The sequence below is a fragment of the Nerophis ophidion genome, linkage group LG27 (assembly GCF_033978795.1).
Source record: "Nerophis ophidion isolate RoL-2023_Sa linkage group LG27, RoL_Noph_v1.0, whole genome shotgun sequence".
Lineage (NCBI taxonomy): Eukaryota > Metazoa > Chordata > Actinopteri > Syngnathiformes > Syngnathidae > Nerophis > Nerophis ophidion.
Window position 1 is genome coordinate 4682816 of NC_084637.1, and position 12603 is coordinate 4695418.

The 12603-nt window shown below is 40.6% G+C and overlaps 1 protein-coding gene across 1 annotated transcript in view; it reads left to right on the forward strand.

The window, feature by feature from the left end:
- Positions 1-4762: 4762 nt before the first annotated feature.
- Positions 4763-12603, forward strand: part of LOC133544201 (aldehyde oxidase 1-like) — a 44165-nt gene continuing 36324 nt past the window's right edge. The window contains 1 exon segment of the mRNA XM_061889324.1: positions 4763-4880. Within this exon segment, the coding sequence (XP_061745308.1) occupies positions 4827-4880 (54 nt within the window). The 5' untranslated portion in view covers positions 4763-4826.

The window sequence follows — 12603 nt, forward strand, 5'->3', positions numbered from 1 at the left end:
CGTTTCCGTTGACTACCTCTTGAAGCTCATCGAGAGAATGCCAAGAGTGCACAAAACAGTCATCAGAGCAAAAGGTGACTATTTTGAAGAAAGTACAATTTAAAACATGTTTTCTGTTATTTCACCTTTTTTTGTGAAGTACATAACTCCACATGTGTTCATTCATAGTTTTGCCTTCAGTGACAATCTACAATGTTACAATGTAAATAGTCATGAAAAGAAAGATAACCCATTGAATGAGGTGTGTCCAAACTTTTAGCCTGTACTGTGTGTGTGTGTGTGTGTGTGTGTATGTATGTATATATATATATATATATATATATATATATATATATATATATATATGTGTGTGTGTGTGTGTATATTTATCCATCCATCCATTTTCTAGTGATTATTCCCTTTTGGGGTCGTGGGGGGCGCGGAAAGCGGGGTACACCCTGGACAAGTCGCCACCTCATCGCAGGGCCAACACAGATAGACAACATTCACACTCACATTCACACACTAGGGACCATTTAGTGTTGCCAATCTACTTATCCCCAGGTGCATGTCTTTGGAAGTGGGAGGAAGCCGGAGTACCCGGAGGGAACCCACGAATTCACAGGGAGAACATGCAAACTCCACATAGAAAGATCCCGAGCCTGGGATTGAACCCAGGACTACTCAGGACCTTCTTATTGTGAGGCAGACGCACTATATATATATATCTATCAACGGAGGGTGCTTACAAACATCAGTCGTTTACCAAGCAAAGGTAACACGCAAGGACATTAACACATCCGACACGTACGTAGGATTAACCGAAGGAGCGTTCAAAACAAGATGGAATAATCACAACGCCTCCTTTAGAAACCAGACTTTGCAGAATTCTACAGAACTCAGCAAACACATTTGGAACCTCAAAGACAATAATGTTGAATATTCAATAACATGGCAAATTCTTGCATCCAGCACACCTTACAACAGTGGTAATAAAAGATGCAACCTATGCTTAAAAAAGAAACTGTTTATTATATATCATCCAGATCTGTCATCCCTCAACAAGCGCAGTGAAATCATTTCTACATGCCGTCACGGACGGAAAGACCTCCTAGGTAACACATGAGCCAGTCACCACACCCCTACGCCTGCCTGTACCCACCCACTCTGTGCCCTATATAAACCATTGTATGTGAATGCTTCCATTAAAATCTCCTGATGATTGAGGGAACCCCTCATGAAACAGTTCTGTAGAGACGAAGTAGTCTTGTGATTTTTCCCACACCTTCATATATATATATATAAATATATATACATATATATATGTATATGTGTGTATATATATATACACATATATATATATGTGTGTGTATATATGTGTATATGTATATATATGTATGTATGTGTGTGTATATATATAGATATGTATATATGTGGAACGAAGTTAAATCACATCCAATATTCACTATTTTGTCGTTTTTGGCATCAACACAAGTAAACTGAATGCTAAAGCAAACAGGCTAGCGCTAAATCGGATTTATTCTCATGTTTATGGTTTTGTATATCGTTGTTTACAGCTTAAATGGATCATAAGGGATCGCCCGACCCTCATAGATTCAGCATGGCTTGTATCCTATTGCCATGTACTGTATTACTTTAGAATATATATATATATTTTAATCAATTAATTAAAAAATAAATATGATCTGACAGTTAACCGATCAATTCCCCAAAGTCTTCTATTTGTATTTGTGCCAGCTGTTTGGTCATTGCAGGCATCACATGCTGCCATCGCTGTGGTGATGATGTACTTGGGCGGGATCTCTGCCTCAAGAGATGTAATGATGACAATAGTGTTATTGTATTCAATAAAATATTGTCCTTCATAAGAAATGTATTTGTTGATCCAATGCTAATAGTGTCTGGTCGTTTCTTAACTGTGTAGGTCTTTTTCCCAGTGCCACCCACACTGGTTTAAATGTAACTTAGATAATGGGTTTCACTATGTAAAGCACTTTGAGTCCCTTGAGAAAAGCGCTATATAAATCTAATCCACTTCACTTCACTAACATTGTTTATTTATATGGCATACATGTAGAAATATACGTATGTACATAACGTCATCAGCCTGATTCGTCTAAGCTACCCTGAAATGTGGTGGAAACACAATCCACACAATTCTGTAATAATCTTTAGTTGCAGGAACTTCAAGTTTGTGAACTTATGGTGGAAATGGGCCTTGTGATTGGCTGGCGGCCATTCCAAGGTACCGCGCTTTTTGTCTGAGAGCAACTGGGATAGGCTTCAGTTTACCCGTGACACCTAATGATGACACGCGGTGTAGATAATGGATGGATGTTATGGTACGGTTTATTTGTTTCAGATATGCTTAATAAGTTACATGAAAGAACGTCATGTGCTCACATCTGCACAATTCAAGTCTGGAATGTGTAGGAAAAAGCAGGTTATTGAGTCATGCTCTCTTTCCGTCTACAAACCTCGTTTCCATATGAGTTGGGAAATAGTGTTAGATGTAAATATAAACGGAATACAATGATTTGCAAATCATTTTCAACCCATATTCAGTTGAATATGCTACAAAGACAACATATTTGATGTTCAAACTGATAAACATATTTCTTTTTTTTTGGAAAAAATCATTAATTTTAGAATTTGATGCCAGCAACACGTGACAAATAAGCTGGGAAAGGTGGCAATAAATACTGATAAAGTTGAGGAATGCTCATCAAACACTTATTTGGAACATCCCACAGGTGTGCAGGCTAATTGGGAACAGGTGGGTGCCATGATTGGCTATAAAAACAGCTTCCCAAAAAATGCTCAGTCTTTCACAAGAAAGGATGGGGCGAGGTACACCTCTTTGTCCACAACTGCGTGAGCAAATAGTCAAACAGTTTAAGAACAACATTTCTCAAAGTGAAATTGCAAGAAATTTAGGGATTTCAACATCTACGCTCCATAATATCATCAAAAGGTTCAGAGAATCTGGAGAAATCACTCCACGTAAGCGGCATGGCCGGAAACCAACATTGAATGACCATGACCTTCCATCCCTCAGACGGCACTGTATCAAGACCGACTTCAATCTCTAAAGGATATCACCACATGGGCTCAGGAACACTTCAGAAAACCACTGTCACTAAATACAGTTTGTCGCTACATCTGTAAGTGCAAGTTAAAGCTCTACTATGCAAAGCAAAAGCCATTTATCAACAACATCCAGAAACGCCGCCGGCTTCTCTGGGCCCGAGATCATCTAAGATGGACTGATGCAGAGTGGAAAAGTGTTCTGTGGTCTGACGAGTCCACATTTTCAATTGTTTTTGGGAGTATTCGACATCATATCATCCGGACCAAAGAGGAAGTGAACCATCTAGACCAGTGGTCCCCAACCACCGGGCCGTGGCCCGATTGGTACCGGGCCGCAGAATAATTTTTTATTAATTTTTATAAAAAAAATAATAAAACATTTTTATTTATTTTTTATTTATTTATTAAATCAACATAAAAAACACAATATACACTTACAATTAGTGCACCAACCACAAAAACCTCCCTTTTTCATGACAAAGAAAAAAAAAAAAAGGACACTCCTCACATCTGAACATTGTTTACAATCATGGCCACCAGCAGCGAGAGCGATACGGACCGAGAAAGCGACGATTTCCCCATTAATTTGAGCGAGGATGAAAAATTTGTGGATAAGGAAAATGAGAGTGAAGGACTAGAATTTTTTTTTTTTTTAAAGACGAGGGCAGTGGGAGCGATTCAGATATTATTAGACAAATTTACTACGATAATTCTGGAAAATCCCCTAATCTTCTTATTGTGTTACTAGTGTTTTAGTGAGATTATATGGTCGTACCTGAAAGTCGGAGGTGTGTGGCCACGGGTGTGGTGACCGCCAGTGTCTCTGAGGGAAGCCACGGTTCTCAACGAGCCGACGCCGGGCTGAGATTCCCCCCCCCTCCTCCACGATGTTGGCATCCGACGGTCGGGGGCGGCCGGTGGGAGGAGGCAAGAGAGTCCGCAGCTGCAGGAGGAACGACGCAAGCTCTGCCCTCATGTCTACGGTAAGAACCGACTTATTACCACCATTTTCTCACCGAAACCTGCCGGTTGACATGTGGTAGGGAACCATGTTCGCTTAACCCCTCTGTTCCATATGCTTCACCGTCATCTTTCTGGAATGTAAACAAGGAAACACCGGCTGTGTTTGTGTTGCTAAAGTCGGCCGCAATACACCGCTTCTCACTTACATCTTTCTTCCTTGATGTCTCTATTATTAATTGAACAAATTGCAAAAGATTCAGCAACACAGATGTCCAGAATACTGTGTAATTATGCGATTAAAGCAGACGACTTGTAGCTGGGATCGGTGCTGGATCAAAATGTCCGCTACAATCCGTGACATCAAACGCACGCGTCATCATACCGCGACTTTTTCAGCAGGATAATTTTGACGAAGTTTAAAATTGCAATTTTGTGTTGCAATGTTAATATTTCATCGTGGCTTTCAGTAGTTCTTTAAAATGATAACCAGCTGTACTTAAACCTGAAATTAAATCGCACACATATAATGCTTAACAGTGACTATCAATGTCAAAGTTGAGCGATGACAACTGATTTGCTCCAAGAATGTTTGTACATAAACTGGTTATTCACGCCACCTTGTCAGAGTATTTAAAGCGTGGTAAACCAGCCGGGACAAATCAGCTGCTTTAAAGCTATTCGCACTCCACTTCCGGTTGTTTTATTTTGAAAGCGTCCTCAACAGGAAGCTCAGCATTTTCTTAGCTGGACTGGTGAAAACTATCAGCGTGACAATGTCGGAAGCCGGAGAAAGAAACACTTTATGTTTTTTTGTCAACGGGAAAAAGGTAAGTGTGTCTATTTTGTGTTTTTATGTCGCTGCTTTTGTAAGAAAAGTGTACAGCTGCCACAACCAATAGGAGCCGATGCAGAATTACCATGAATTAATTAACGTGGACCCCGACTTAAACAAGTTGAAAAACTTATTGGGGTGTTACCATTTTTTTGTTAATTGTACGGAATATGTACTGAACTGTGCAATCTACTAATAAAAGTCTCAATCAATCAAAGTCACTACAAACACTTGGCTGTAGGCTACAGTCGTACAATTGTGCAAAAACAAAACTTCTAAGTTACATATCATGACTATCCGTCAAAAGTGAGCAAATTATTATTTGTAAAGACGGGATGTTTGAAAGTAAATTATTGTGACCAGGGGCGTCCCATGAAAAGAATCTTTACAGGGCCCCCAACACATCATTTTATATAATTTCATCATCATTAGGAGCCTCTCTGGGCCACCCTCCATCATGGGCCCCTAGAATCCGTCTCCTTTACCCCCCCTTTTCGGCGCCCCTGATTGTGACAGTTATGTAACACGATTAGGTGGCGACTTGTCCAGGTTGTACCCCGCCTTCCTGCCCGATCGTAGCTGAGATAGACACCAGCGACCCCAAAGGGGAATACACGGTAGAAATGGATGGATGGATTTGTTGTTACCATCATTTATCGATATAAACTTCACATGTGAATCGGCGCCAAAGAAAAAGTCACAAAAAGTAAAGATAAAATACACAGGTTGATATCTACTGTCATGTTGGACAGGTGTCAAACTCAAGACCCGGGGGCCAGAACTGGCCCGCCTCATCTTTAGTTTGTTCCATTTTGATGGAAAACAATCTATTAAACTGTAATATCTAATAATGCAACAAATTCAAGTTACCAATGATAGTCAGACACACACCAGGTGTGGTGAAATTACTCTCTGCATTTGACCCATCCCCTTGTGGTGAGGGGAGCAGTGAGCAGGAAGGGTAGCCGCGCTCGGGAATCATTTTGGTGATTTACCCCCAATTCCACACCTTGATGCTGAGTGCTAAGCACGGAGGTAATTGGTCCCATTTTTATAGTTTTTTAGTATGGTTTGAACTCACGAATGAATTGATTTAGGTGGACACTGACTTAAAAAAGTTGAAAAACTTATTCGGGTGTAAACACTTAGTGGTCAATTGTAGGGAATATGTACTGTTATGTGCAATCTACTAATAAAAGTTTCAATCAAACAATCAAACGACCTACCGGACACTCTAACCACAATACACTATCATGTCAATAAATATGTTTCAGACACCTGAAATGTTCACACATTTTACAGAGATACACACCTTGTTTCCAAATGAGTTGGGAAATTGTGTTAGATGTAAATATAAACAGAATACAATGATTTGCAAATCCTTTTCAACCCATATTCAGTTGAATGCACTACAAAGACAAGATATTTGATGTTCAAACTCATAAACTTTAGTTTTTTTTTACAAATAATAATTAACTTAGAATTTCATGGCTGCAACACGTGCCAAAGTAGTTGGGAAAGGGCATGTTCACCACTGTGTTGCATCACCTTTTCTTTTAACGGGTTGTACTTGTATAGCGCTTTTCTACCCCTTTTTAAGGAGCCCAAAGCGCTTTGACAGTATTTCCACAGTCGCCCATTCACACACACATTCACACACTGATGGCGGGAGCTGCCATACAAGGCGCTCACCAGGACCCATCAGGAGCAAGGGTGAAGTGTCTTGCCCAAGGACACAACGGACGTGACTAGGATTGTAGAAGGTGGGGATTGAACCAGTAACCCTCAGATTGTTGGCACAGCCACTCTACCAACTTCGCCACGCCGTCTGCAACACTCGATAAACGTTTGGGAACTGAGGAAACTAATTGTTCAATCAATCAATCAATCAATGTTTATTTATATAGCCCCAAATCACAAATGTTTCAAAGGACTGCACAAATCATTACGACTACAACATCCTCGGAAGAACCCACAAAAGGGCAAGGAAAACTCACACCCAGTGGGCAGGGAGAATTCACATCCAGTGGGACGCCAGTGACAATGCTGACTATGAGAAACCTTGGAGAGGACCTCAGATGTGGGCAACCCCCCCCCTCTAGGGGACCGAAAGCAATGGATGTCGAGCGGGTCTAACATGATACTGTGAAAGTTCAATCCATAGTGGCTCCAACACAGCCGCGAGAGTTCAGTTCAAAGCGGATCCAAGACAGCAGCGAGAGTCCCGTCCACAGGAAACCATCTTAAGCGGAGGCGGATCAGCAGCGTAGAGATGTCCCCAACCGATACAGGCGAGCGGTCCATCCTGGGTCCCGACGAGCGGTCCATCCTGGGTCTCGACTCTGGACAGCCAGTACTTCATCCATGGTCATCGGACCGGACCCCCTCCACAAGGGAGGGGGGGACATAGGAGAAAGAAAAGAAGCGGCAGATCAACTGGTCTAAAAAGGAGGTCTATTTAAAGGCTAGAGTATACAGATGAGTTTTAAGGTGAGACTTAAATGCTTCTACTGAGGTAGCATCTCGAACTGTTACCGGGAGGGCATTCCAGAGTACTGGAGCCCGAACGGAAAACGCTCTATAGCCCGCAGACTTTTTTTGGGCTCTAGGAATCACTAATAACCCGGAGTCTTTTGAACGCAGATTTCTTGCCGGGACATATGGTACAATACAATCGGCAAGATAGGCTGGAGCTAGACCGTGTAGTATTTTATACGTAAGTAGTAAAACCTTAAAGTCGCATCTTAAGTGCACAGGAAGCTGTTGAAGCTTTGAAAGTGTTATTTTTTCCCATTCTTGTTTTATGTAGAGCTTCAGTCGTTCAACAGTCCGTGGTCTCCGCTGTCGTATTTTACGCTTCATAATGCGCCACACATTTTCCATGGGAGACAGGTCTGGACTGCAGGCGGGCCAGGAAAGTACCCGCACTCTTTTTTTTACGAAGCCACGCTGTTGTAACACGTGCTGAATGTGGCTTGGCATTGTCTTGCTGAAATAAGCAGGGGCGTCCATGAAAAAGACGGCGCTTAGATGGCAGCATATGTTGTTCCAAAACCTGTATGTACCTTTCAGCATTAATGGTGCCTTCACAGATGTGTAAGTTACCCATGCCTTGGGCACTAATGCACCCCCATACCATCACAGATGCTGGCTTTTGAACTTTGCGTCGATAACAGTCTGGATGGTTCGCTTCCCCTTTGGTCCGGATGACACGATGTCGAATATTTCCAAAAACAATTTGAAATGTGGACTCGTCAGATCACAGAAGACTTTTCCACTTTGCATCAGTCCATCTTAGATGATCTCGGGCCCAGAGAAGCCGGCGGCGTTTGTGGATGTTGTTGATAAATGGCTTCCGCTTTGCATAGTAGAGCTTTAACTTGCACTTACAGATGTAGCGACCAACTGTATTTAGTGACAGTGGTTTTCTGAAGTGTTCTTGAACCCATGTGGTGATATCCTTTAGAGATTGATTTAGTTTTTTGATACAGTGCCGTCTGAGGGATCGAAGGTCACGGTCATTCAATGTTGGTTTCCGGCCATGCCGCTTACGTGGAGTGATTTCTCCAGATTCTCTGAACATTTTGATGATATTATGGAGCGTAGATGTTGAAATCCCTAAATTTCTTGCAATTGCACTTTGAGAAACGTTGTTCTTAAACTGTTTGACTATTTGCTCACGCAGTTGTGGATAAAGGGGTGTACCTCGCCCCATCCTTTCTTGTGAAAGACTGAGCATTTTTTGGGAAGCTGTTTTTATACCCAATCATGGCACCCACCTGTTCCCAATTAGCCCGCACACCTGTGGGATGTTCCAAATAAGTGTTTGATGAGCATTCCTCAATTTTATCAGTATTTATTGCCACCTTTCCCAACATCTTTGTCACGTGTTGCTGGCATCAAATTCTAAAGTTAATGATTATTTTCAAAAAATATGTTTATCATTTTGAACATCAAATATGTTGTCTTTGTAGCATATTCAACTGAATATGGGTTGAAAATGATTTGCAAATCATTGTATTCCGTTTATATTTACATCAAACACAATTCCCCAACTCATATGGAAACGGGGTTTGTATTATAAGCGGCAACATTAAAGACCTACGTTTAGCGGCACATTGATCACAGTCTGGCAACTTCCTTATGCTGCTGTATTGACAACCTCAGCTGGTGAGCTGCTTTCTCGCCACAGAGCCCGTGAAAGTTAATTGTAGATTTTTAAATAATGTCAGCATAAACTGAGAAGTCGGTCAACTTTGACAGCCAACTGAGACCCGGAGATGGCGAGAAAGGCACAGAAAAGACCCTTTGCGAGAATTATAAGTCATTATTCCTTTCTATGGTAATATATCAACATTCTAAAATACAGCATCTCAGTGACAGCAGACATCGTACAGTAAGTGATGTTTGTTTGCTCTCATGAAGTCTGCGTAAGTTGTAGCCGGTGTTGTAGTTGAAGGAAAAAGTAAACATCCTGATGCGTTTGTGAAATGAATACACAAATAGGACATGTTGTTATGAATGTGCCTGTTACATTACATATAACTGTATATAAAACATGGATGGAAGTGTTTAGATGTTTTTTTTAAGCGCTTAATAGGCAGAGTAGAGTAGACTTTTGCTTGCATTTTATTTTGGACCATGTCTGGAAAGAAAAATGCGCTGGCGACTTCAATCCTAATATCCTAATATTTATATAGCGCTTTTTCTCAAGTGACTCAAAGCGCTTTACATAGTGAAACCCAATATCTAAGTTACATTTAAAGCAGTGTGGGTGGCACTGGGAGCAGGTGGGTAAAGTGTCTTGCCCAAGGACACAACGGCAGTAACTAGGATGGCACAAGCGGGAATCGAACCTGCAACCCTCAAGTTGCCGGCACAGCCACTCTACCAACCGAGCTACGCCGCCCCACAAAGTGTACACTTTCAAAAAGATGAAATTTGATACTTTTGGAGAGGGTGGGGTTTCATTTGCATTCCAAAAATCCTCCAGAATGAAACATTTTGCAGAGAGACTCAAATAACGGGTAATAAAAGTGACCGTGAAGAAACATTTATGCAAATTACACTATCAAGCATTATCGAGACGAGGGGTTCTCAAACTTTTTTCACCAAGTGCCACCACGGAAAACACCATGATGAACAACATTAAAACACAGTAGCGTAGTAGGCGTACATATTCCTTAAAAACAAGGCAGGTTTTATTTCACAAGTATTTTTTTATATTTTTGGCCACTGTAACATTTGAATATTTAATGAAATGATTCGGTGGTTTACCACTGAATGTGTCAGGCTTGGACATGGATTGTGTGTGCTCCTTCGACGCAACGGAATTACAGGACGAGCCAGGCGTGAATGTTTTTTTTATTTAAACACTATAATCAAAAATAATCAAACTAAGGGCGCTCACAAGGAGGTATAAAACGTGGCTACAAAATATAAACAAGAAACAAAAACACCTGCTCGATTGGCATGAATGAACTATGAACAAACAAAACAAAACTAGCACTGTGGCATAAATACATAAACTTACTCGGCATGAAACTGTGGACGAGGACGTTAAGGTTTGAACAGCATGGGTAGGGTGCGTGCGAGTGTGAGAAGATCCCAGAATGATGAACAGAAAGAAAATTACTTAAATACCGGCTGTGATAATCAGGAACAGGTGCAGGACCGAGGGCAGGGGCGTGACATGGTGGGAACTAATACGTTGGCATGGAAACAAACAAAACCAGGAAGTGCAAAACGTGACTGAATGTCCAAAATCAAAAACATAACATGACAAAACAAAACATGATCCATAGGTGTGACAGAATGGAACCAACATAACAATACAGTTTGAGAACCGCTGCTCTAGATTAGAGTAGATTAGATTGTACTTTATTTATTCCTTCAGGAGAGTTCCTTCAGGAAAGGAACTCTAGACCAGTGGTTCTCAAATCGGGGGTACGCGTACCCCTGGGGGTACTTAAAGGTATGCCAAGGGGTACGTGAAATAAAAAAATAATTAAAAAATTCTAAAAATAGCAACAATTCAAAAATCCACTTTGACAAAATATGAATGTAAGTTCATAAACTGTGAAAAGAAATGCAACAATGCAATATTCAGTGTTGACTGCTAGATTTTTTCTGGACATGTTCCATGAATATTCTTTTTTTGTGAAGTAAATGTTTAGAATGAAGTTGATGAATCCAGATGGATCTCTATTACAATCCCCAAAGAGGGCACTTTAAGTTGATGATTACTTCTATGTGTAGAAATCTTTATTTATAAATAAATCACAAATTTAATTAAAGCTGCAAGCAGCGTTGGTCGGGTCCGCCTTTGGCCGCTGCCAAGCCCTGGTCTAAGTCAGACATACATAGAGGTCTTTGTTTCATGTCTCTACAACATTCCTAACAGAAGTTACAAGCAGTTTTGTCTGGGTTTTTTCCTAGGGGGCGCTGGAGCGCAATTTTGACTTTTGGGGTTTGATTTTTTATTAGATGGCAATTTTCGCCAATCCTGATGTGTGTGTAAATTTTGAAGCATGTTAAGGGGGTCAAATTACAGATCAGCGTTTCTGGATGTTGTTGATAAATGGCTTTCGCTTTGCATAGTAGAGCTTTAACTTGCACTTTGAAGCATTTTAAGGGGGTCAAATTACAGTTTAAAGAGGCAAAAATGAAATTTTTTAGGAAACATTGCGCAGGGGTTCTTTGAAGGCGCGTAAAATCCAAACCGGAGCAGTAATCAAAACTTTGTTGGATAGTTTTAATCAAAAGGGTTCAATCTCTCTCCTGTGTGAGTTTGAAGCCGAAACGACAAACGCACCCGGAGGAGTTTACGTTTGAAAAAGGTGACGGGTTTTTACAAAACTTTTATTTTGAAGGGGTAATTTTTAACTTCCTGTTGATTTTTGCTGAAGGATGTCAATTATTAAAACGTAGGTCTAAGTGAGACCTACATAGTAGTTTTTGTTTTATGTCTTTCCGGCATTCCTACTGGAAATTACAAGCAATTTTGTTTGTGTTTTCTTCCTAGGAGCAGTTTTTGCTGTGTTTTATTCAAAAATTGCGCTAGAGCGAAATTTTGAGTATTTGGATTTGGTTTTTTCATTAGATCGCAATTTTCGCCAGTCCTGATGTGTGTGCCAAGTTTGGTGAGTTTTGAAGCATTTTAAGGGGGTCAAATTTCAGCTCAAAGAGGCAAAAATAGCATTTTTTTGCGAAAATGTAGCTTTGAAGGGGTTTTTTCAAAATTTTTGTTGATTTTTGCCCTAGAAGATAAAATTATGAAATCTAGGTCTAGGTTAGACCTACGTGACAGTTTTTGTTTCATGACTGTACGACATTCCTAACGGAAGTTACAAGCAGTCTGTTTTTCTTTCCTTCCTAGGGGGCGCTAGTGCGCAATTTTGATTTTTCTGGTTTGGCTGTCTAATAAGTTGGGAAGGCATGCCAGACCGATGTGTGTCAAATTTGGTGAGTTTTGAAGCATGTTAAGGGGGTCAAATTACAGCGCATAGGTGCGGAATAATAATAATAAAACGCACCAGTTTCAATAGGGTCCTTTGCCATGGGCCAAGGACCCTAATTATAAGTTTTTAGTTATTTGTATACCTTTTTTTCCAAATAGTTCAAGAAAGACCACTACAAATGAACAATATTTTGCACTGTTCTACAATTTGATAAATCAGAAACTGATGACATAGTGCTGTATTTTACTTCTTTATCTC